This window comes from Trachurus trachurus (assembly GCF_905171665.1).
Source record: "Trachurus trachurus genome assembly, chromosome: 12".
Lineage (NCBI taxonomy): Eukaryota > Metazoa > Chordata > Actinopteri > Carangiformes > Carangidae > Trachurus > Trachurus trachurus.
In genome coordinates, this window is record NC_139908.1 from 9,648,568 (window position 1) to 9,675,832 (window position 27,265).

Consider the following 27,265-nt stretch of genomic DNA (forward strand, 5'->3'; position numbering starts at 1 on the left):
GAAAAACTCTGCAATGTTACTTTAAAAAGTGAGTATTGGACAAGATACACGGCTCCAATGTTGCAGTTCAAACTGTGTGCACACTATACATGTATATGTTGTTGTGGTATATTGATGTGTTGATGAAAAGAAGGGATCACCGCCGACACGTCTTCACTTGTGTTCAAAAAGGAGTTTATTAACAAGAAGAAGAACAGTGTACAAAAATGCCGAATCCTAGAGCATCTCTGTTGCCAATGTGAGATCTCTCTCCTTATGGCTCAAACCCATAGCTTTATGCTTTCTAACTCCAAAACTCCACCTTCTCCAAACATAAAGATATGGCTTTCCATTGTGTTGACAGGTACTTGTTGATCCCAAGAGGCAGGTTTCAGATTGTAACGTTTAATGCCATGTAGTTGCAACTAAGCAACTAACCTCTCTATGTAAATACACAGCCCTCTTGTACCTCACCAAACAACAAAATGCTCTCACTATATGGAAATTGAATTGTCTGTATATTTCATTATACAGTTGGAAGAAGAAAGCTTTGACTTGGCCCTCCTGTCTCCCACTCTGCTGTGCCCGGCTCACCACTCTCTCCAGCTGCTTGGGCACGCCAGGCAAATAAAGAAAAGATACACATGAGGTGAATAAAAATGGTAATACCCACTTCAAACACCTCTTCCCGCTAATCCCTACATGCTCTCAACCTTCACACAGCGAAAGTGTACCGCTGACACCTGGGCACTGACACTACCCACTCAGTCAGGCTTTCTGAAACAGACTGAGGAGGAAAGGAAGGAGATAATCCACTCAGAAGAAGAAGAAAAAGAAAAGGGAAAAAAGACAACACTCTGCATCAGTCTGCACTTTTGCACAGCACATGTCCTTTTCCACAGATAAAAGTACTTTACAAAAGCATCCGCCCATCAATCAGGTTGTATTGTTGCTTGCTGACATCACCTGCCAAATGTTCTACAAATGGTCCAATCTCGTTCTTCCTCCTCCTTCTGCTACAGTAAGTGGACTATGTGGATACGCAATCGCACGGGGGAATGACACGTGACTGTAGCTGTCATTTCTCCTTTTCTCTCTTGTCAAGTGGAAACCTTTGAATTTGATAACAATGCACTTTTCGCAGTAATATTTCATGAGCCGATCCATGAACACAGAGACATGCACATGCAAATCACAGTGTAGCGCTGCCCTGGGAGGGAAAAATATCAAACAATTTAAAGTGAGCAGGATGTGATCACAGAGCTTATTGAATACATTTGTGGTGTTTCGTGTGTACAGCAAAAGGATGCAGCTGGGGGTGTTGAAACTGATGTGAAATGTGCATCGAATTCACACATATGCACAATCACTGGATGTTCCTGACAAGCTTTATGTGTCTTCACATTGATTCTGACATAAGCAAACAGCTACATACTGTATCTTTAAACAATATGTTTTAATGTTACATGAGAAAATGGGTTTGAGATGATCAACTTCACCAAATTTGATTTTTAAAGAAAGCCAGAGAGTGCTGCAGTTACATTAGACTCACTGTGAAGAGAGCATTGTACTGGATGTGCAAGTTGTGAAGAAGCTTTTTTTTAATGTAACACTGGACCACAAAAATATAATGTTGATATAGGTAACACTCAGTTATTACTGTGGTTAAGTAGCTGGACCAACTAACACGCAATGAAGTCCATTAGTTGCACCTTTGCTAATGTGTATTTGTTTATGCTGTGTATAAATAAATTCACTCTGCAAATGCTAGGCTCCACACAGGTGGACCCGGAGGCTGGTGAACAGGTGGCAGGTGACTGTGGGACCTTGTGTCACTAAGCATAGAGAGAGTCAGGGCTCTGAAGTGAGTGTTAAGGATTCATTTTAGCTAAATCTATTTGGGATGCATTTTGTTTTTGAGTTGTCTGTACCTCCACGGTCCCATTCTCGAGAATGCAACATCAAAATAAAGGCTTCAACTAGTTTCTTAAAATATGGCCCAAAAATGAACCATTTGGAAGTTGACTCACTGTCGTAGGTCAAACATCACTGTGACATCACAAAACACTTTGGCTATAGCTCATAAATTAATCTGCTACTAATGACACATTTTAACACAGTTTAAAGGGATAGTTCAACATTTTGGCAAACTGGCGCATTGCCATACTCCCTATAGTCTAAGGAGTAGGTTTGTTACCTTTAATTGTCGGCGCAAGCTATTTTTAGAACAGCGGAACAGAGTCACGAGCTGCTCATAGCTACGCTACAGAGGCTAATGGGATTTCTTGGTTTCCCTCATCACACTCATCAAATAAATACACAATCCAACAACTCCAAAACGCTCTGGTGGACAAGTTGTGACCTGCACATTCACCACGCCGTGAGATAATAATGTAATGTTACGAGACAGAGTTGTTTTTGAGGCAAATGCAGAGACTGCTTGCCGAAACACTGCCCCAAAATGTTGAACTATCCCTTTAAAATGATGGAGTGATGAGGTTTTATTGTGGTTTGCCTGGTTATACGGACCCAAGGCAGTAATTCTACTCATAACTATTGTTATCATGATGATCTCAGTACAGTGCAGAGTACTTGAGAACATGTTTATACAATCCTGCGAGGAACTGCAAGAAAAAAAAAAAAGCCACAGCGTTTTACTGGCATCATCAGCTTTTCAGTTCCCAGTGCAGTGGTCAGTGATTACATCCTGTTCTTTACATGCTGTACTTTTCAGGAGAATTGTTGAATACATTTATACGAGCGCATACAAGGTCAGCGGGGCTGTTGTACTGCTGTAGATTATGCCAGCCCACACTTGGATGGCACATTACAATGGCAGCATTAGCAACGAGAGTGTAACCAAGGTCACAAATTGGACAAAATACAGTGGTCTGAGCATGACTTACAATTAAGGACGAAAGCTAGTGCAGAGAATTGTGTGTCTGCAGTGTTGCACATTTAGCTCCAGTGTGTTGCAGAGCCACAGGGGTCACCAGCCTCAGTAAGAGCACCATTCCCCAGACTGCCTCCAAAAAAAACCCGTGGCCCTGGTGTGTTTATTCTGGGCACGATTCTTTTTTACTCACTCCTCATCTGATACCAGTTCGCCTCAGGTGTCCCTAACAGGAGCTCATGTTCCTGAAAACATCGCTCCCAGTGAGGGTCAGTGAGGCACACGCTCAGGCTCCACCACAATAAGGCTGCAATTCAAGAAGCGACTCAACAAAAAAGGCGGTTTATTCACAAGTGATGGCTAGAGGGATCACACAACTGACCTCAGTTAAGGGCAATGGCTGCAGTAATACACACTTTGTATGGGACCATGGGGGTGCACAGAGAGCCGAATGCACAAAGTAAAACACTTGGTTTACAGGTCAGTCTTAAGTCCGACACTCACCCGGAGCCACAGGCTTTTAGAAGAAACCAAAACATTGTGCACATAAGCAGGAACAAGCAGATTCTTCCAAGAGGCGGCTGATTTCACTGCCTGATAGAGCGAAGGCTTCGGTCATTCAGAAAGACGTATATAGCGTCCAGTTGTTTTTCCATCAAACCGGTGCTCGTTTATCAACATGTCCATAAAAATGTCCAATTTGCTAATATTTGCCGTGTATTCATCACTTTACTCTGTGATGTTTCCATCATACGTTTGTAGAACACCCACTAACACGTTCCCATATGGGAAATCCTGTCAAAGCAGAAAAATGAGTTCTCTGAGGCGAAGACAATCCCGAAACCATGATAAACAATTATTATTTAGTAGCTGACATAATGAGGTTTTCAGGCAGGGCTGTCCCGCTTTCACCCATTGCTGCATTTACCTGGACCAAGGGCCATGGATAGATGGATGGATGGATAGATAGATACTGGCACATTTGCCAGTGGCAGTGATCAAATTAGTACAATTATCATTATTTCATGCATGGATCGTGTAAAATTATTATATGATACCTTAAAGATAAAGATAATTAATGTTGTTGATAACTTTAAGCAGCACATCAGTCATTGTTTAATCGTTAATGAGAGACTTAACTATAAAAACAGCCAGGCCTATTAGTTAATGTCCTGCTATATTGACTGATATTATATATTATATTATGACTCTAATTTGTGATAACGTGATAAGAAAATATATGAGTCTAATTATCTGCTTTGTGTTAATGCTACCTGTTCATATTTATCCTGCCAGTTCTGATTAATTTCCTGGTCATAACTTAAGATGTTTAAAAGTAAGTGTAAGCTCTTATGATTGAAGTATAAACATGTGACCCACAGTCAAGTTTCATACTTCAGCTCTCGCATCCACTTAAAGTACTTAACAGCTGTGAACCATAAATAGGTCTGGATTATCGCAGAGAGCCTTGACATTACTTTGAAACTCATCTTTTTAATGCACAGGTTCGTTTGGGTGAAGATTCATGTTTGAAAGTTTTTTTTTTTCTTCTTCTTCTTCCACAGCACGATGGACTTGTGGTGTTTTGATTTAGGGGAAATATTAACTATATTTCCTGACATTCATCTTTGTGAGCTCAGCGTGAAACTTGGTGAACTAAGTCCCTTACTCTAGCAAGTATACTGTATATGCTTAGGAGACTATTAGCTGACTGCTGCAGATTTGGCTGGCCTTTATACTCCTTATGATTAACTCTGGTTTTGTGATGCCAATACCACTGACTTTTATTCCTCCCTTGTATTCAGCCTCCAGCTTCTATAACAACACCGAGGTGCCACCTATAGACACCTGTATGGGATAAAAAGGGTGAAGCCTGGGTGACTATATGTTTAAATCAGTATCAGACTGAAGTGGGTTTAAAAATGCTCATCCGTATTCCTCTCTGCTCCCGTGATTCCTGTTTTCTTTAATGGAGGGATCGTTTAATATTTGCAATAATTTTTGTGTCTGATTTCCTTTCACCTGCTGAATTTGAAATGAAGTACCGCATGGAGTATAGGCTGCAGACGTGGTCCCACATTCACAGAGGCGGTGGCGGCGGCGGTGTGAATCAATGCTGCCCCCATGTGGTGTACATGACCATCAATAGCCTCTACTCTGCCTGGCACAAAAACGACTAAAAAGCATCGGCTTTGTTTCTCATTGTTTCCGTCGTCAGCCAGTGGGTCACTGAGACTTTGATATGCTTGACTGGAGTGTTCTGCTTGTGTAGCCTCTGCTCTAATGATGGTATGATTACCAAAGATTAGCAGCAAACAGCAATTATGATGGATGTCTTTAAGGACATGCTGCAGAGCTTCCACTGTCCTGTCCTCATTATCCCCCCCCCCTGCTCCTGTTTCACCTCGTCATCCCGTGTCACAGCATCACATCCACACACACACACACACACACGCCATTTTCTGCTGTGTATCTGTCCACACATGCTCACAAAAAGCCCCTCTTTTTTTTCCCCCCAGTGTCCTTGTTTTCCCCCTCATCATGAACAACCTTGAATAAACTACACAGCTCCTGGATAGTAATCGAGAAACATTGGCTGCTTGTTAGAGCTATGCCAGAAACAGACAGTGAGCTGTTGTTTACAGTGTCATAGTGTGACCTGTGTGGAGAGGCATAATTAATTAATAATTAATAAAAAATAATAGTAATACCAATTTCCACTATCCAGCTCTTCCATCATCTGATTTCCAGTGGCATCTCCTCCATGTCAAGAGAGCTATTGAATCTATTCGGCTTAATCACCCTAGGAGCTGCTAATCTATATGCAACCATAATCAATCACTGATATAATCACCGCTCTATAAATCATTATCGCTGATTATCTGCCACTTACAACCTCCTTTTTCTTGTAGTAGCCTGTTTCTGAATGAGCATCGGTTTCTCTGCAGTTGCCCAAAAAGCTCATTTCCACCATCATACATGCTGCCATGCCCCCCCACCCCTCCACCCCCAGCTCATCCCCCCGCTGTCACATCATCAAGCCTGATTCTCCTAAGCTTGTCTGACATCAAATTGCAAAATGTTTTTCACCCTCTGCTTCTTTTCAAACATTTGAACGCACCACAACAAAACAACTTTCCCCATTTCTCCTCACACAATCGCCTGTCAGATCCAATATGTCTGCTCTGCCTGAAACACAAGTCTCAGCTGTCTCTTCACACTGCTGGAGCTCTTTCATTCTCTGCAGCCCTCGCCCGCCGCTACCTCTGACTCTTTGAACCACCAGATGTTCATTGTTGACCTGGCGATCTCAGGGGAGTTCCAAGGAACAACAACACGGGGCATGTGATGTGAAACTCACCAGTGGTGCAACCGGACTCACACGGTTAACTGTGGCAGGAACAAAAATCTCTTCCTGAGCCAATATATTTAAGTATTATTTGTGTGTTTTTCTTGTCGTCAGCAAATCTGATGCAAAGATCAGAAACAACAATGCAGTAGTCCGGCTCTGAAGAAGTCATTCCCTGCAATTTCTGTGCTGCTCTATGCTGTGACAGCAGTTTAGATGCTAATCTAAGATGTTAAAGTTAAAGGTCCAATGTGTAATATTTGTCAAGGTTTATTGGCAAAATCTGAATATACTACTACCCATGAATATATTTGTGTGAGTGTATAATCGCTATAAAATAATACAAATAGCAAGGGTCTTGCTTAGAGAGTGTCGCCATCTTGCGCTGCCATGTTTGTACAGCAGCCCGAACGGAAAATCCAGCCAGCCAGAGAGCACGTTTTGTGAGTTTTGCGTTCATAAATAAACCAACTAAGGAGAAGAAAACAGCAGACATCGTAAAATGGTTTAGATCTTAACATCATCATACTCTCAGTCGTGGTAAACAAGTTTTTCAGTTTTTCTGTCCTCGGAGGCCACCGTCACGTTACCGACGAGAGGGGTGAGTGCGGGCGAGCAAAACTAGAATCTGAACGCTGGATGTCATGGTTTTCACCCATTTTACACACTGGACCTTTAAACACACAGCAAATACTATGCCTGCCAAACATTCAGCTACATGTTAGCATTGTGGTGATGGATGGATGGATGGATGGATGGATGGATGGATGGATGGATGGATGGATGGATGGATGGATGGATGGATGGATGGATGGATGGATGGATGGATGGATGGATGGATGGATGGATGGATGGATGGATGGATGGATGGATGGATGGATGGATAGATAGATAGATAGATAGATAGATAGATAGATAGATAGATAGATAGATAGATAGATAGATAGATAGATAGATAGATAGATAGATAGATAGATAGATAGATAGATAGCATTTAACTGATTAGTGCCTCAAAGACCCCTAATACTTTTTTCCTATAGAATGCTGTATGTCAAACTTGTAGTTTTAGAGGACAAAAATACTTTTGCCCATTTATGCTAATAACAGGAAATTATATGTTATCTATTAATTACCTATAGCCTATATGAAGAATCTGCTGTCAAAAATTGTGACTGTAATATCCCACTTCCTTTTATAGTTCACATTTGAGAAAGCAACCTCAGAGTTTCAAAAGAACTAAATCAGCAATTTCCTGACTAGATTAAGTTCAGACTTTACATAATCACATGCAGAGCATTGTGACTTGCAGTTCAATGTCTCAGCCTCAGTTTTGTCAGCAACAAGCTCAGACAAGACTGATCCAGGGGTCTCAGTGAGATCAGTTTTTTCTCTTCCACTGGAGAGAAAAGGTTTTAAGCAAAACACCACGGAGGCGCTTGTTTGAAGAGTCAGTGTGTCAGCAACATGTGCTACACAACGTTCAAGGAGAATACAGATGTAGGCCACACATCTCCGAACATCAACAAAAGTATTAGATCACTTGAAAATCACTGGGAGGGCAAAATATTATAATTTGAAAGTGCTTTGCAGTCTGTTCGATTTCATCCCAGACTGTGGTCTTGCCAAGGTCATGATTTATTTAAAACCAGGCAATCCCTATGATCAGAATTAATGAAGGTTAAAAAAAACACAGTAGATAAGCTCCCAGAGTAGAGTCTTGTAGATTAATAGGATGCAGTCTAGTCTCTCTAGCTGTTAGAAAAGAAGACCAGTAGACCTTGTCATGTAAATCAGGCTGGTGAAGTGAAGTGTCTCCTGTAATAAAATTCAAGGAACTGTGGTAAATTCAATAAAATGACTTTTAAGTATGCTCCTATAAAACACTCAAAATGTGTTTTTGTCATTTTTGGCGTTAGGCTGCTCATCCACAGAGACAAAAGTTACAACTCTGTGCCTGAGTATAAAATGTTATGAATAAAAATGTTGTCACATTAATAGATATGATTTCTGACACCACATTTTTCTGTTGTTTTATTTAAATAGCTACCGTTCTGTTTTGTTTCTGTATCAGCTCATGATGCCTCTTCTGGAGTGACAACCTGGGCCACGGGCCTCATGTTTTTAGGTTGTCTGTCCATCTCAGTCTTATCAGTGCTCAATAGTCACAGTAAACAACTGGAGGGGATTCCTTCAGAGTTGGTCCAAACCTTGACTTGAGCTCAAGGATGAACTGATTTCATTTTATAAAAGGTTAAGTTTACGTGACCCCAAAAAACACAATTATAGTCTTGTGAATAGAGTATTTCTGGAACTCCTCAAGAGCCTAAATGTGCAGTTGGACTCAAGGAAAAACTGATTAGATTTTGATGGCCAATGGTCAAAGGTCAAGGTCACAAAATATGTTTTTATCACCTTGAATGTGATATCTCAAGATCGAGTTGAGGGAATTTTCTTCAGAATTGGCACAAACATTCAATTGGACTCAAGGATGAAGTGATTAGTATTTGGATTTCAAGGGTCAAAAGTCATGGCCAAAGTCACCTCACAGAGCTTTTTCAATATCAGTAAGGCAGAACTCACCTCTTGACCTGGCATAGTCTACCACTCGAGAGATGTTACTGGAACTTCCTGGTTGAGTGTGGTCCTCTTTATCATCAAGATACTCAAATTATTGTCCGTTCAAAATATACATTATAGTGTCACACCATATGACGCCTACTTTGCGAACAAAATGAATTTGGTCAAAACTTGTTTGGACATTATGCACAGACATCAACTGTTTCTGTGGGCTTTAAAACACCTAATTGTTTAAAATGCATTGTAGAATTATCAAATATTTATCATTTATTTGGAAATATACTCTTATTATTAAGGTCACACATATGCCGGAGAGTCATACCATATGACATTTTTGATGTTTGGATCAAAATTCTGAGCAGAAATCTTAATATACCAACAACAACTTTAGTATCTTGTCAGAGGAACAACATTTACCTATATATTCTTTAAAAATATGTTTTTTTTTAATCAGTATGTGACACCCAGACAGTCAGAATTGTGTTATTTGTCAACCACCCAAATGTCTAATAGGATAAAATGATGAAGTGTTGACATGAGGTCAGCTTCACCTTGACATCATGATGTTCTGCAAAACAGGAACAGACTGTGCAGAGCAATTGTGATTATATTTCTTCCAATTTGTCTGGTTGGTGGAGGCATACAACTGCAAGGCAGCTAATTCCAGTTTTGACTAAAGAATTAAGAAACACAGTGATGCCAGATAAAGGCCTTGCCCTCAGCCAGACTTTTGTGTGTTTTCACAGAAGCAAAACCATTTACACAAATCCTTTTTGTAGTTCTTGAATTTCAATATTGATTTTGCTACATGTGGGATCTAATATTAACTTTGAATTATCATATTTAAATTATTTGCTACCTAATTAACGAGGTGGGACTGTGCCACTCCTTAAAAAATTAACATGCAATGCCCTGTGAGTGTGAATTAGCAGCAACAAGTCAAGCTTATCGGGGGAAAGGCTAATAGTGCAGGAGAGCTCACAGTTACACCCTGACAGGCTTTCACAATGCTTACATTATTAAACAATTAATGAACATGACACCCCCTAAGACACTGAGGCTGAGAGCCATTAGGGGAAAAAATCCAATAAACCAAAAATAAAAAGTCTGCTCAGACATGAACCGCTATCAGACTTGTGTTCAGTGGTTTCTCAGTATCTCTTGTGGCTAAAAGCTTTAGTTGCCCTGAGACTGACATGATAAAATGCCTTTAACATAGTTATTTTCTTCCTGAGTTATGATGCAGTCGTTTTTATAATGAGCTTTTTACACTGTTATTTCTCGTATTGTGAAACCAAGATAACATTTGATATTCTAGTTGGCTTTACTGTGACTCTGAAGCTCTTATTTTTGATCATGATTATTTTGATTATTTATTTATTCATTTTGAGTAACAAATTAACAGTTTAATCTGTAAAAAGTTAACAAAATGAAATGTCCAACACGACTTTGAAACAATTTATCAAAATAATTGGCAATTATTTTTCTGTCTTTTTTTTTTTTTTTTTTTTTAATTTCTGAAGTTTTTCTAATGATGCACATATTGTTCCACTTTAAGAGGCATGAAGCCTCCACTGGGGGCAATCTGGGGCATAATGATTCAAATCCAATCATAATCAAATAGAGAGTGGAATATTTATGAGGGTGAGGGCTCTGGACAAAAAGAGTGAGTCATCATCAAAAGGCATTATGAGGATCATTTTCGGTTCAGCTGCATGTGAAAACGAGTCACAGCAGTTCACTGATGTTATCAATGCTAATGTCTAAATTTTCTGATTTTTGCTGTAATTTCCTTTAATAGCCTACTTGAAATTCTAACCCCTTAATGGAAGCATATTTGCAAATCTATCAGTAAAAATTCAAATCGACTGAACATTAATTCAACTGCAATCATGTGATAATTTAGAATAATTAATTAATTTTCTGTGTTCTGCTTCTAATTTTCCAGTATCATAGTCCAGTGAAGACTTTCGGCATGAATAGGTTTTAATTTCAGAATCCTAATAAAACAAACTGTAAAATTGAAACCGAGGAAGCCAGTGTGGAAAATGTACTAGACACACATAATAACTACATTATGTATTACTCCATATACACAACTACATAAGTGTTGGCAGTAACTTGCTGTTACTGTAAATCGACAATAAACATAAAGCCTGCTTTTAACACCATGTTAGATGTTGAATTCAATAGAGATTAAATCAACTGTCCAGCAACAACTAAGAAGAAAACAAATGTAGTAAAATCATAGTTGTAATAATCACAAACTTATTATGCAGTTTTTATGTAGAACCCAAATCAAACCAAAGAACCAAACATATTTACAATAACTGACCACAAGGAGGTGACAGACTACCATTAATGATGTAGCCACACAACTTGACCACACTGGTAAGTGACCACCTGTTCAATAATAAAACTGATTCCTGAGTAAGTGGTAGAAGTTATTTGAGATTGACTTTATTGATGGAGTTTCTGGGAATGTATTTTTTGGAGTGGAATACAAAGAAGGAAAAAAAAACTTAAATGAAATAAAAACTCCATGGCTTGTTTATTTCATTGTTAGTTTATTAATATAGACTATATATCACATGGTGTTTATTCGTAAACTGAACCTGAGACGCTGTGTAGCCTATTGGTACAAATTAGTCGGTGCCCAGTCCTATATTATTTATATGAAAAATTAGGATTTGTTTCAGCTGTAATTGTTTTAACTGGAATGTGTTTCTTCTGTGGGTGGCTTTAATGCATAGAAATTAACCGTGTGGTCCATCCATCTCTGCCCTGTATTGTCTGGGTCACATCCTCATTTTATGTGCAGTTTCCTCATACGCCACATGATGGTAAGCGATAGTAAAAAACAAAACAAAAAAAACATCTCCAAGAGCATCATTCACCGATGAGGATAGTATTTGCACTATGATACCGGAAGGCAACGTTTCTGCCTTCAAAATAAAAGCCTATCTTTTTTATTGGGTCCTGAAACTACCACTAGATAGAGAAACAAATGCCAACAACGTTTATAAACATTTATATTTTAAATTACTTAAAACTGTTAACGTGACGTATAAAGGGCAAAGTCAACATTCTTGACAAATCTAAGGATCAGTTTTGTACGTTCAAGGTCTTATTTTGAAAGTCCTGACCGGATGTCCACTTCTGAAATGCGTCCGTCTTGACACCGGTGCTGCCGAGTGGACCACACTGAGCCCAATCTCTCACGGAGACGAGGAGTATCGCCCCGGCGGACCGTTGCGGCAGCCTTCTGGCTCTGATAAATATATTTTTTTAATTTGCTGGATTTATACCACACAGAGAAATTCCAGGATGCCTTCAAATAAAAACGTCCAAGGTAAATAAATAAAACAATCAGCGGTTTACAGTGTGTATTTTAATAATGTCTATCGCTAGCTAAAGCTTTGAATCTGTACAATAGAGCATCAGCAGGCCAACCGGCCACCGTCCAAGCTAAGCCTGTGTAGATAATAACAAGCTAGCTTTTAAATAACAAAAAAATAAAATAAAATCATTTTCTCTTTCAGGAGGGAAAGCATTTGGACTGTTAAAGGAGCAGCAGAGGCAAAAACTGGAAGAAATAAACAAGGTACGCACGTTTACTTTATTTGTTTCCAACGTCTCTAACGGCACCTCGGGGAATTTGAATTTAATTAGCTCGCGCACACTTGACTTGGCATTGGCCTCGTTCTCGGACGTCACGTCACGTTGATGTTTCAAGGCAGTTGGATGAAACCACCTCAGCCAAGCGCTGCTGGCTGCCGCTGTGAATAATGAATTGAATTCAACCAGTGCCCCGCACACTTCATTGTAGTTGACCATCGCTATGCTGCCGTTGATGCATTTTATCGATTTTCCCCTGCAGTCTCTCGTGGCACTACTTGTTGAATGGCTGCATGCTGTCACACACATCTCTGTCTCCCCTGCTGGTGTTTCCCTCTGACCTGATCAGATCGATTCATAAGTTCAATTAAAAACGCCATCTCTAAAAATGTGTATATTATCAGCCATCCTGTGTTTTTCTGTGGCTGCCTGGAAGACAGGTGTCTGGATGAGCTCTTAGTCTTAAAGGGATAGTTCAACATTTTGGCAAATTCGTCTATTGCTATAATCCCTTTTGTCATAGGAGTAGGTTCATTGCCTTGAATTATCGGTGCATGTTGTTTTGAGATAAGTGGGGCAGAGACGTGAGCTGCTCAGCCAGCACAATGGAGGTGAATGGTACAGGTCCCATGTCCCTCAAAACTCATCAAATACTCAATCCATCAACTCCAAAATGTTCTCGTGGACAAGTTGTGATCTGTACATTCACCACGCTATGAAATAATAATGCAACATTAGGAGAGAGTTGTTTTCGAGGCAAATGTGTAGCCGGAACTACATTACAGACACCGCTGCTGGGCGGAGTGATTTCAAAGTGCAAGTAGTTCTGAGTATTTGCTTCATGTGTCGTAATGTTACATAATTATACATGATTATTTTATAGCGTTTTTTTGGGGGGGGTGACAGGGGACCAGTACCGTTCACCTCCATTATGTTTGCCGAGCAGCTCGCGTCTCTGCCCCGCAGATCTCAAAACAACATGCACCGATAATTAAAGGCAATAAACCTACTCCTATGACTATATGGCAATAGACGAATTTGCCAAAATGTTGAACTATCCCTTTAACATTATGCCTTGTTTGGTCAGACAACTGTAGTAGTTCCCACAGATTAACTAGTTGTCTGTATAATCTCTGTTTCCCTCCTTTGGCTGCACGCCTGTCATCAGCTGCCGGCTGCTTGGGGCCACATGAAAACCAGGTCGCGGCAAGAGGGCTGCCGGGAGCGCCTGTGTCATCTCCGTGCAAACACTCCCTGTTCTCTCGTGGAGATTTATCTGGTGTTTTCATATCCTGCATTGCTCATTAGAGAAATGAGAAGAGAGAAATTACCCCAGATTCCTAAGAGGCCAGATCTAAAAATAACAATTGTTCTGTGATTAAATCCAGGGATTTTTATACACTGTCATCCACTTGCTTATGTTAACATGGGTGTATTCGCATTAGTTGATCCTGCAGGAATGAAACCTCAGATCTTAGCGCTGTTACACTTCTGGGATGGATATACAATCTGATACAATTAGTCATTGATTAGTCATTGTTAGTCATTGTTATTAGTCACAATTTTTGAAGCAAGGATGCTGGTTTCAGCTTCTGGTCACAGTTTGTACATTTTTGGATAGTTTTTTTGGGTTGTGAGTCATTAGTTGGACAAAACAAGACATGTGATTTGGCTTTAAGTGTTTGTGGTGGGCATTTTTATGGACCTATCAATTAGCAGAGAAAGTGATTGGTTGATAATTAAAGAATGACGCTATTAGAGCCCCACACCATAAAGTGGGCTGATGTGAAATTCAAGTACACCAATGCTAGGGATGTGTTATTAGTTATTCCTGAACTGTAAATATGTCCTTATTTGTGAAAAAGCAACTAGAAGTTTGAGAATATCTTCTCAGAAATGTTAATTTGCAATGTGGGATGCAGATCTGTGACCTCAGTGACCTAAAAAAGAAGATTCTTGCTATAGAGTTGCAATTGCAAGCTCCAGAGATTAGTAGGTTGGCAGAAAATGAATCAGCAACTATTTATAATCATGTTCAGTCACTCTGAGCTAAATAGTTTCTTCAATTATTTTTCCTTCTTTTACGTTCTATATCACTGTAACTGACTCATAGCTGGGTTCTGATGGCAAAACAGTGGATTGAGATTAATTATAATAGAAGCCTGAAAATATGCACAAACTCTGACTTTCCAGCCAGAGGTGATACATTGCACTCTGTTCGACCTCGGTTTTGTGAAACATTTCTCCGTACGTGATGTCAGCCTGGATGCCTTGTAACACTGGCACTGCACTTGTTCAAATACACTTGCATACACTTGTCGTCAGAGATGCCGTGACAGCGAGAGGAGAGAACATTCCTGTGTGTGGAGGCTGCAGCAGCAGCACAGCTGAGTCAGGTGTCCCTGATAAACATCCACTTGTGCTGTTTATCCTTTCTCGCCCCTTAATTACAGCCTTGACAGACACATGGAGGTCACGTCAGAGAACAACCGCGTTCTCTGTCTCCTCTGCTCTCTCTTCTTTTCGTGAAGATTGAAGCTGACTCCCACATGGCAGATTGCGTCATTATAATTTCATTAGAATAGCTCCCTCCAGGCTCTTTTCCTTTACACCCTTGTGAGGTGCTCCACTTAACGAACACAGTGATAAGTAATGACAATCCAGGGGGAAGAACATCTTAAGATTGTGAATCATCACTTTGAAGTTTTAAGTTTTTTTTGATACATTTGATAGAGCACAATCAGCTTAAGGAACTTAATACTGTAATTTGTGTGAGGGGCTTCACTCCTCTTTGATTTTGTTTTATATAACACTGATGGAGTTTCTTAGATGATGGGGCTCGGGAGTCGTTTAACGGGGGGTTTCAGTTTCTTTTAAAGCCTGTAAAACTTGTTTCACCTGTAGTCATCATCCTCATCCTCCTCCCTCTCTCCTCCTCTTCAGGAATACCTGGAAGACCAGAAATACAGGGATGAAGAAGACCTGGCCGAAAAATTGGAAGGTCTCAAAAGTAAGCACATCCACCCCCCTCAGAGTGTGTTGGTATCTACTGTTGCGTGATTTGGCTTTCTGTGGGTGTGACTGCCTCTTCCAAGCTTTTGTTCTTACTCTCAGTGTTTGTTTATTTGTTAGTAGTCCGCACATACACATACACACACACTCAGTAAGTCTTCAGTATCTTGTTTTTCTCTGTGGGAAAAGACTGACTGCTGTGAATTCTAAGAGGTTTGCAAGAGGCCAAGTCCTCAGTGGCCTTGGAGGAATGTGCTGGGGCGTTCCTCTGCTTGTTGTTACAAAATTCAGAACTTTGCTGGGTAAACTCTTTTCCTCCTGAGAGCAGGAGAAACACTGCTGCTGCTGCTAATTACAAGAATAAAATTGCATGATTTATCAAAGACCTCCTCCTCCCCCACCCACTCCCATAGCAAACATGTACTGTATGCTCTGTGTGCATGTACACAGCTTTGTTTCCCTTTTTCTGGCGATGGGAGTTTTTTTTTTTTTTTTTTACCTACGGTTTAACCAGCAGCATAACATAAGGCTGTTTATTCTAGCAGGGGGCATGAGTCTTGAAATGAGAAATATGCTCCACTGTCCTACTTAAATCTTTGCTCGCTGGAGGAAATGGAGCAGTAATATATAAACAGAAAGGCGACCCAACACCCAGGTCCTGGGAGGATTGCTGTCGCTATCTAAACACTGCGCTTTCAACCACCAATCAAACTGCAACTCACGACCCGAAAACTTTTAAACATGCCCCCATTTACTTTCTCCTGGAAGTTTTCGGAGAGTTCAGTTCATATACTGAAACTTTTCTCTGTTATGTTTATTAATATTACAAAACTATTAATCGTCCAAGCATAACGATTTAAAAAGGGATATTTCACAGCATCACAGCCAAACCCAGCATGTTATTGTCAACTTACCCAGCCAACCTTACCTGAAATAAGAAGAACCTCCTGTAACAGAAGGAATTAATTCATTTTTTATGAGAGGAGCATAAAAGCTAAATGTCCCACATTGGCTTGTAACGCTTTGTTCTTACAAATGCCACAGAATAACCAGGGCAGAGACCGAAACAGTGCCATCCCACACACTGGAGAGCTAAACTAAAAAAACACAAACTAAAAAATCAAAAAACATTGCTGTTTATGTTTATGAATCGATTTTGAATTGGCGCCAGCAACAGAATCCCGATCCTAATCATGTGATTTAATTTTTCCGCACCTCTAACATAAGCAGAGGTTTCAGGGGAAGCAGAAGCGATGCTGCGTCTCACAGCAGATGAATGAGGCCGTTATTCAAATCATCGACAGTAACTGCATTGATTACGCAGCACGACATATCGGGATGTGTCTAATTCAGCTCAGTAGGTGATTTATTGATGGATCACATCGCACGTTCAGTTTGTGGTAATTAATTACCAGAGGGAGTCTCAATGTCAGGGACTCGATAACAGCTCAGGTTGTCACAAACAGGTGGTCCTTATGTTGGAGTTGGATGCTGGACAGTTACCACCATCAGCGCTGCTTAACGCCTCCGCCAACCAGTTTCCTGTGCGAAACCCTGACATCAATCAAAACCATTTCAGATTCATTCCTTTGTGTTGTTTGTGTCCAGATGTGCAGCTCCATCTGCCTGTGTCATATTGTCCGTTAGAAAGATTTGCGGATAACACAGAGTTGTTTAAAGTGTTTTATAGCTGAGTAATGACTACACAGCGTTTTTTGTTTTGTTTTTTCTCTGAGGACAGATGGGAAATGGGACGGAAATCAGCTTGTTTTTAGAGTGAACAGAAGCCTGCAGTGAAGCTTTTATCTGCCCTCAGGGTCAGAGTCTTTTTAAAGGATGGGCAAATTCCTTACTTATCTTTGGCCAAAGTGGCAGAGGAAGCAATCATCCACTATTTCCAACTATTTTATCGGGAAGTTTCTTTTTCTTTTTCTTTTTTTTAGTGGTAAAGTCCCCTCAGAAGTGGCTGGTGGACAAACTCACTATCAGACAACAGGTCTGTCCGCCTTATGACTGCCAAAGAGGAGTTAAAAAACAAAAAAAACAAAGAAATGGATCATAATGGAGAGGGAGAAATGGCTGGGGGTTCATAAGTTGATGGTACTGTCAGTAGATGAAGGAATGTAGGTCAGGAGGAAACGCCTAAGACTTCAGTTTTGTTCAGTTGAGCCGTTTTCTGTGGCTGCAGATGATCAACAGGCTGCACTACGACAAGTGGCCCACTCAAGGACTGTTCTGTGTGTGTGTATTTGTGTGTGTGTGTAGAGGCCCACTCCTCAGAGTTTACGAACAGGGTTAGCATTGTCCTGTCCCACTCCCCATGGGTTCACACAGTTAACACAGTTCCTTCTCTCCCTCTCTCTCTCTTTCACACACACACAGAGCTTCTATTGTGGGACAGAAATAGCAAGTGTAATCTGACTAAAGTGGTCTTCTAGAGAAAAGAGAGCGAAGAAATTTAGGGAGACGCGGGAAAAAAATGTCTGCTTTTGGTCCCGTGTAAAAAAAAGCAGCAGCCACTTCAGCAGCGTGTTAATTATGAGCTTTTATGAGCGGAGTGCTTAATAATTACTGTTTAAATACAAATCTGCCTGTGATTTTAAAAACTCTCTTCGTCAGACGAGATGCTAAAGGCAATAATTTTTTTTTTTTTTTTTTAAAGGTACTTTATTGGTCACATATACAGCTAGTACAGTGAAATTCTTTCTCTGCATTTAACCCATCCCTGAGGAGCAGTGGGCAGCCACGGTGCAGCGCCCGGGGACCAACTCCAGATTATGAGCCAGTGCCTTGGTCAGGGGCACTGACTGGAGGATCAACCTAGCTGGCATGTTTTTAGTGGTGGGGGAAACCGGAGCACCCGGAGGAAACCCACGCAGACACGGGGAGAACATGCAAACTCCACACAGAAAGGACCTGGGCGGCCCGGGATTCGAACCCAGGACCTTCTTGCTGTGAGGCAACAGTGCTAACCACTGTGCCACCGTTGCCGCCCGGTAATTAGGACTCCTCCACTTGTGCAAATTGTGTCTAAAAGGAAAATTTAAAACAAATAGGCTAACCCTAAAATTCATGAATTATAATAGAAGAAAACTGAAGCTATGCTGGATGCTATTAAAGGAATATTTCCACATTATGGTGCACAAGACAAATACTAAAAACACATTAAAGAATACAAGTGACAGGTGTAAAACTCGTGTAACTTGTGTCCATATCATTTTCTTCAAAGTGTGTTTTAATAAGCATCAGAGGGGTTTTTCCGTCTGCGGCCAGACGAGAAGGATCAGATTTAATCTGAGGGACTCTGAGGGTAAAACCGAGTATGTGAGCTTCACAATGTTCAGCCTGAGCCTCTTTGTTTTCCTTCCTGATTGCTGTGTTTGAACTTTAAGTTCTCTTTTAACTTCCTGACCCTCTCACTATTAATCTGTCTCGCTTGTCCGCCCCACTCAGCTGCCCTTTGCCTGCTTTCGACTAACAGGCAGACAAAACACACACACTCATACACACCTGTCATTATCATCTGCTTGTGTCTTTCCTCCTGCCAGCCCAGCTGTCAGCAGATTGTAAGACAGTGAGATCAGTGGATGGTGTGTGTGTGTTCACCATTTTGTAGAGGCCAGCCGGGGGCCTGCTGTTTGTGAAAGTGTTACACTGGGTGTGGTGTGTGTGTGATGACAATGAGAGTGAATTATCTCTGTTAGTAATCATCTCCTTTGTGTGTATGTGTGTGTTTTTTGCAGATAGATATTCTGAGTTTGACCTGAACGACCAAGGAGAGATCGGTGAGTAATGGCCCTGCACTAAAACACCAAAACACCAACTGCAGCCCAGATAACAACTGTCAGCTGACCCCATGTGCTGTGTTGACATGAGCGAACAGTAATTAATACTGGGCGTGTATTGTCTGAGCAGAGTGAGCACCGGGTTCAAACAGGCTCATGTGTCGTTGTTTGTGTCCTGGATGTAAAGTGAGACCGTACAGTTCACCGGTGTGAACGGCCGTTAATTTCTGATCAGATGTGAAGCGGACTGTGGTGATGCAGGAGTCAGACCGGAGATGTGGCCTCTGTCTAGATTAAGACAGACTAGCAGCATGGCTGGAGGGACAGTCCAGACTTTATTCTTTATTAGGATCTGCTTTAGCTACAGCAGGGCTGCAGCTGTTCTTCCCTTTCAAAATGACACTGTACAAAATATGACACAATACAAACCAGCCAATAGAGGCTCCAATAAATGAAAAAAGGAGGAAAGGAAATAAATAGGAATAAAAAGAAAAACAAAACACAGTAGTTAAAACTAAACAGAAACACTGCTACACAATAAAGTCCTAACAGCAGTCCAATCAGCTGTCCATTTCAAATTGTCCTATCTGGACTTTTCCAACTTGTTTTACACAACTTATTCACTTCATACAAAAGAGATTCATCTATTCAGCAGTCCTTTTATCCGACATCAGCACAACGGACAACCACGCAAGTTCAGCAGACTGTTCAAGAAATCTCTATTTTGATAATAATCAATTGTTATTCATACTTTTTCAGTAGATGTTGTTTAGCTAATAGTTTGAATTTACTTACAACAGCTTCTGAATGAATTCAATTACATGCTAGTATCCACGATGCAGACCTGATATTATGATCATATACCTTCAGATCATCATACCTTCAAAACTAATGACTTTCCCATCATCATTTTAGTGCTACTCGAAAAATGTTGGCATGCTTACGCATGTGAACATGGTAAACATTATACCTGTTAGCATTGACATTTTGAGCAGGATAGTGTGCTGATGTTAGCGTTTATCTCAAAGCATTATCTATTACTAGGGATGTATATCGTTAGGATTTTATCGATACCGATACCCATACCGATACTCCTTATCGGTACTGATACTTATCGATACTCTTATCGATACTACAACATGTAATTTAGTGTAAAAAATAATGATGTTAAAAGATTCAACCTTTTTTTTTGTTTTGTTTTTTATTAGGGGGGCAGCAATCAGCATAAAAAATTGACAGCAGAGAGGAACACCTCCTTTAAACCCTGAGCAAGTCAACAGTTAACCTGCAGAAGCTGCAGTTAATCTATCATCATGATAAAATAGGATCTCCTTCTATGGATCTTGATGAATATTTAGCTTTTTTACTCTTAAAGTTGTATTGCTCTGACTCACAGCTCACGTCAGCTCAGGTGATCTGCAGGTTGTTTTCACTTCATTGCTACGACGCTGCGCCCCGTGTGTGCGTGTGTGTCTGTGTACAGCGCTGACACACACACACACACACACACACACACACACACACACGCTGCATCCACAGCAGCCAGTCCATGTTCTTCACGCCGTAGACCAGTCAATTTATGAGACGTGTTACCGCAGAATAAACGACACAAGCAGCTCAGTGTTTCCACATTCGGAGTTTTCTCCTCCTTTCTTACCGGAGTGACACGTCGCTCTGACACTCTGCTCCTCACAGCAGCAGACATGAAGCTGCTGGAGCCTCCTCTGTCTCCTCACTGACCTGCTGCTGCTGTAGGCTACTGGACACTCCCTCCGCCTCCGACATGAATTAAAGTACGTTGCTGGGTGTCCGGTGCAACGCTTCTAACACATGCCGACCCGACACAGGCGAACGGACCGGGCCGGACTCGTTCGCTCCACACGCACCGTCAGGCCGTGTGTCGGATTTGATAGCGCGCCGCGGAGAGACGCTGCTGAGACTCGCCGCGGCTCGCCCGGTCCAAGTGCTGATTAGAGCGGCAGGGATCAGCTGCGGTGACCACCGTGTACCGTTTCTGTGGCGCTGACGAACCCGGTGGAAATTGGGGGGTGACAAGCTGCTGTGGCGGCGGTGTCATTATTACGTGACGCTTAGGGAGACTTTCAAAAAGTACCGATAAGAGTACCGTTAGTCCAGAATCTTAACGGTACTCTGGTACCGACGCAATTATGGACCGGTACCAAAAAGTACCGGTCCACGGTATACATCCCTATCTATTACACGACACAAACGCGCCCCGTAACCCGTATTCTCTTGTTTTTGATAACTACACAAATATACACGGCTTAACATCATATGATATATAACTTATCTACCGCTCTATTGATTGATTTCCTGCTGGCTTTGTTGTAAACCAATGCACATGGCCGAGAGGAGGGTTAGCAGCAATACAGCGGAAAAGCGACCAGACTTACATAGTTCCTCCTTAACTACTTTAAGAGGTTGAAAGTTCCTCCTTGAGTAAACTGAACTTCATGTGCAAAGTGTTTTGCTAAGTATTAAGGATATATTAAACAAACATGTCAATGATTTTAAAGTTTCCTTACAGAGGCTTCCTTAGTGAGAAATCCAGATTTGTATTGTGATTGATAGATAAAAATCACCTTCTCCCACCTAACTACTGTATGTGATCTGTGCCTTTTCTCAGACATGATGGGTCTGAAGCGGATGATGGAGAAGCTGGGCGTGCCCAAGACCCACTTAGAGTTGAAAAAAATGATCGTGGAGGTGACGGGCGGCGGCAGCAGTAACACCATCAACTACAGAGACTTTGTCAAGATGATGCTGGGCAAACGTTCAGCTGTGCTCAAACTGTAAGTGACACACCCCCTCTTCTTTTTCTAACGTACACAGACTTAGCTGCTCGTGTGTGAGTGTGTGTGAGTGCGAGTAAACCATCTGCTGCTGCATTGTGTGTGTACTCACGCGTCCTGAGAGAGGATATGAATCGTGTGCTGTGTCAGCCAATTGTTTCCTCTCGCAGCAGGGGGGTTTGGGGATGACCAGAGATGACGTCACAACCTACATGCTGCTGCATTAGCTGTTAATCGCCATGGCAACGAACCCCATCTATGTAGCCTATCCATAGTCAACCCATCCTTATCCTTAGCCAGGATCATGTGCTTAGGTAACTGATTATAGGCTGATTAACCACTGATTGTCACGTATGGCCGGCAAAAAACACCAAAACATCAGTTTCTGTCAATAAAACTCATCCTGCGCTCTTTTTCTGTCACGTTTATGGATGTATATGTGTATATATTGGAGGTATTTCTTTCAATGGCCCCTGGTGGTGCAGGATGACGTATCTAAGGCTGCTTTCAAAAGGCTCGGTGTAGCCGGTGTAAGCCTTTTAAAGCAGTCTTGCTGTGGGTCAGACCGCAGGAGCCAGGAGTGTATTGGCTGCTGCATGTCAGCTCTGCTGGATTAAGCTGGCTAGACCATTCAGTAGATAAAACCTCATAATCCCAAAAAACACCAAGCATAGAGAAAATTCATAACTCTTCCTCCTTTGCCCTCAACTATTTCTCGAAAGTGTATCGCATAATCCCTCTGCTGCTATTTATAAATGTCTCATAACCTCGCTGCCTCCATCGTCCACTCGGTTGCATTTTATTAAAACCGTTTCCATCCTCTGGAGAAAAGATGCTTTGAGTTATTTCCACCAGGAGGATGAAAGTCATATGATCATATTTTGTCAGTTTTAACACGCTAATATCTCCATAATGCAAATTTTATTAAGAATGGTGAATGGTGACTTTGCAAAATATTTATTCAGTTTCGCTGTGCAGAAAAGCTGCAGATTAAGATTTAAATCAAAAACAGGGAGGTGTTTATTTGGCTGCTTGTTCTCATTTTGTAATGTTTTTTTAATATAAACCCATTGGTCACAGTGTTAAACCATCAAACTCACAAATACCCACCTACCTAATCACTGCCCCCTACTTTCTGATAAACGCCTCTGTTGTGTTGCTGCTGTTTTTGTCTCCAGAGAGCGGGGGGGAGGGAGAGGAGGGGCTGGTGGTAAAGGAGGGGGGGGGTAAAAAACAGCTTTAGAATAGAGTTATTCAGAGAGTTTGGCAGCACAACAATTGATTTTAGTTGCAATTGCAGGAAAATGATTGAGGTCAGACTCAACAATTAAACTCTTTGAATCAAGTTACTATTAGTGCAGTGCACAAGTGCAAAAGGTCAGTCGTTCTATTCTATTCTATTCTATTCACTAAAGATTTTAATCTAGCACACGGCCCTTGAAGATCTAATATTGTATTTTAGAGGCTGGGTAACAAGAGGCAGCAGCTGTGGTTGACCTCGACTAGAAGGCTGCTGCTGCTGCTGCTGCTGCTGTTGTTGTTTTTGAGGCTTCACACCAAATAAAATGAAACTTTTTTTTTTTTTTGCCCCAAAACAGGATTATGTTATGTATGTGTGTATTTTTGTCAGACTTTCACACAATAACAAGATTAAATCAGGCAATCACTTCATCTATTAAGCTCTTCTGTCTACCAGGAGTAGATTAACCTGATTTGGCAATGTGCTTCAAATCCTAACTGGTTGTTTATCACTTTATTACAATAATTTAATCAACATATCTTTTTTTTTTTAATTGGATCAATCATAATGGTACTTGATTGATTTGACCATCAGTGGTGGCCTGACCCATTTCATGGTTCAACTCAGAGCGCAGCAGGTTATCAGTAGTGTGAGGAGAGCGCTGTGCCAGAGAGATGTGCCAGAGTTTGAATCGCTGAGTGCCGGTTTTGTCGTTAGGATCATTACTCCTTATGGGCTTAGCGGGGCTTTGCAGAGTTTTCCAAAAAAGGAAATTAAAGACAGGCATTTGCTCTGAATAGCTCCTGTCAGATCCCTCACTCTACTGTGTGTGGACTGGACCACTATTCCCCTCAGACCCTTTGTGGTTTCCCCTCCATTCCTTTCCTTTTCACTTACTGCCCAGCGTGTTCATACCCAGACTGTAACTGTGTCTGTGTGTATCTGATAATCCCTCCTCAATCACACACCCTGCGTTCACTGTTTATACTTCTCCTCTGTTTCACCACGGTCCAGCCCTGTCTTCTTAATTTATGTTTACATTCTGCCGCCGAACCAAATCTCCCTGTCTCCATCGCTGCCTTAGATCGCTCAGAACGAGCTCCAACTGAAACTATCAGTGCGTTTATCTATTAGTCATCTTACAGACAATTAACTATGCTGATGGATTTAGAAACATCAAACGTGACTCAATCCCTGTGACACGCTGGCAAAGAGCTGCTGCTTTGCTTTGACTCATGTCATAATGAATTAATCATGTCAGTGTTTTTGTGCTGTTGGTCACGCAAAAATAATTTGAAGACAAGAACTTTGTGTGGAGGAAACTGAAATATTTTTTATTCACTGACAGTTTTTAGAGACTTTTAATTGAGAAAATAATCATTATAAAAATTGAGTTGGAGATCTACTTTCAGTTAAATCACATTTTTACATACCACACCAAATGAAAATCTGTAATGTGTGACTTTTTCATCCTAAAAAGAAGAAGGGGATTCGCCACACTGTATGCTCCCAAAGTTGACAAAAATTTATTAGAGGACTACATAAAAACGAGACAACGTTTCGAGCATTGCGCTCTTCGTCAGGTCAAAAACTGACTTTTTCATCCTGCCAGTAGTTTCCAATTTCATTGTATGTCACTGGGTCACAACAATCACAAAAAAAAAAAAAAAACTATAGGATTAATTTGAAAACGACACATTCACTGGTTTATTCTGTGTTGTATGTTTCTAAATACTGACTTTGTTCTGTTGTTTCTTGGTTCGTCTCTCCACAGAGTCCTGCTCTTTGAAGACAAAGCCAACGGCGCTCCCTGCAAACCAGACGGACCCCCTCCAAAGCGGGACATTGCTAGCCTGCCTTAAGCGTAGATCTCAGCCTCCGGACCTGTAAGAGAGGAGCAGAGGGGCCGTCGGTGGTCGCCTGGAATTGAACCGTTTTCATAACATGTGGAGTGTCGTATTAGTGTGGGACCAGTGATTGAGGATGTTATTTTTGTGAATATACGGTTTGTGCAAGGTGTCTGTTATTTGGAAGACTGAGACCACAACTCACTAAATGATGTTTGACTGTGAATATTATTATTATTATTATTATTATTATTCATCCCTTTTTTCCTTCAATAAGATGTAGCATTGGTAGTTGTACATGTAATCTGCTTGATAAATTAAATTTTTGTAGTAAGTGTTTCATGGTTATATTTTAAGGGAAGACTCAAAATTCTCCTGAGGTAGATTTTTTTTTTTTTTTCCCCCCAACGCCCCTTGTTTCTTTTTTCATATTTGGGACACCATTTGTTTTAATAATGTGAGAGTAGAATGCTTTTTGAAGAAGCACAAGGAAAAGAAGCAGATCTTCCACCACATTTCTTTATTGCACTGTCCTCAGTGGTCTTGAATGATTCCTGCCAGGCTAATCTTGGCCTGCGTCTCTCTTTAGATCAGGTGCCAGAGATTACAAACCCAGCCCATTTCCTCTGGGTCAAAGTCACCGGCCCTTGGCGCCGAAATACTGATCTGGAATCAGTAAATAGGTTAACATGGCAACCTCATGATCTGAAAAAAACAAAAAAAAGCAAAAACAAATAAAAAAAACATTTTTGTAGATGATAGGTGTTAAATATTTACAGTGGTTTACAGAGAGAGGAATAGAAGATCATGTTGACCATGAGACTTTCAGTTTCAGTACGTGGCTCGAGGAGCAGCAGAACTTGACTCTTGACTCGCTTTTAGATCTGTAAGGTTAAGCACATGTTAGATTTGGAAGGAGTGTGATTTACACACAAGCACACAAGCAGAACAAATGTACATAATATACTACACACAGTACAATCATATTCTTTCCAAGTGCCTCAACATGCAGATACTGTAGAGCTTAAACACGCAGATTGAAAAACGGAGGGAGTGCACACAGGTGTTCAGTTCCAGCAGTCTTCTTTAGCTTACTAATTCCAGAAAACCATGAAATAATGCTCTTTGGTATTTGGTAAGGGCGTTTGTTGATGTTTGTCATATTGTTGTGGTTTTTATTATTGGCTTCCACACATTCTGAGTGAGTGAAGTGCACACGTGATGTTTTTTTTGTGTGTGTGTGTAGTTTCTATGTTTTCCCTTTTCTTATTTTATTTTATTTTATTTTATTTTTTATTTCACTGCTTCGTTGAACCTGTTTATTGGGTGATTTTAACTCTTTAGGTTTTCCTATATTTGTCTTGCAGTTCACATATGTGTTATTAATTTTCCCCTGAATATTTGTTTTCCATCAGCCAGCCATCTGTCTCTGTTCAACTGGGTTCATTGTCCTGTGAATTCTGTAAATTTGTGCCTCAGCGTTTATCTCCACTTTTTAAAAAAAAAACATTTTCCTGTAACTCACACTATTTACTGTGAATTTGCTACTTGTAGTAGTTTTTAACACACATGACATTTTAAACCATTTTGCTTTCAGTCTGATAGATATATCACAATCTTTTTTTTTTAGTGTTGATAAGATGCACATTGCTTGCAGACACCAAAGGAATTAAAACTCTTACACTGGCCTGTTTAAGTTTTGATTGGTTCATTGCAGTAGTGGGGGTTGGAGGGTGGGTTGGTGGGGGGTGGGATCTCTGTTGAACTGATTTAATGATTCTGTGTTTGTCAGAAATAGCTAACTACAGGCAGACTGAGAGACAGAGATTAGATGCAGTGATGTTATTTGCTGCAGCCTCTGGTTGTTTACGCTGAAAGGTTAAATTGGTTATCTTTCCAGATAGGGAGGAGGTTTAAATAAAGGATCCATACGTTGGAAAACACCTGATTGCAACACACTTGCCTTTCAGCACTGATAAACGTGGGGGTCAAACCTTTGCAATGATCAGCTCTGCAGTCGGAACAAGTCTGACAGTCAGTTCAGTTTCACATGATCATCTTCCACAAAATAAACAGTGTGTAAGAAATGAATCTTTGGCTGTACTGTATCTACTAGATATGAGTGTTTTCATCCCATTTGTTTTTTTTCTTG

At 40.8% G+C, this 27,265-nt stretch overlaps 1 protein-coding gene across 1 annotated transcript; it reads left to right on the forward strand.

Annotated features, from left to right (window-relative positions):
• Nucleotides 1-11,987: 11,987 nt before the first annotated feature.
• Nucleotides 11,988-25,862, forward strand: aif1l (allograft inflammatory factor 1-like). The gene is made up of 6 exons (XM_083984251.1): nucleotides 11,988-12,150; nucleotides 12,341-12,402; nucleotides 15,360-15,426; nucleotides 19,172-19,213; nucleotides 21,861-22,026; nucleotides 25,041-25,862. Exons 1-6 carry the CDS (start codon nucleotides 12,126-12,128, stop codon nucleotides 25,126-25,128), a joined length of 450 nt encoding a protein of 149 aa, XP_083840377.1. The 5' UTR covers nucleotides 11,988-12,125; the 3' UTR covers nucleotides 25,129-25,862.
• The last annotated feature ends 1,403 nt before the right edge of the window (nucleotides 25,863-27,265 follow it).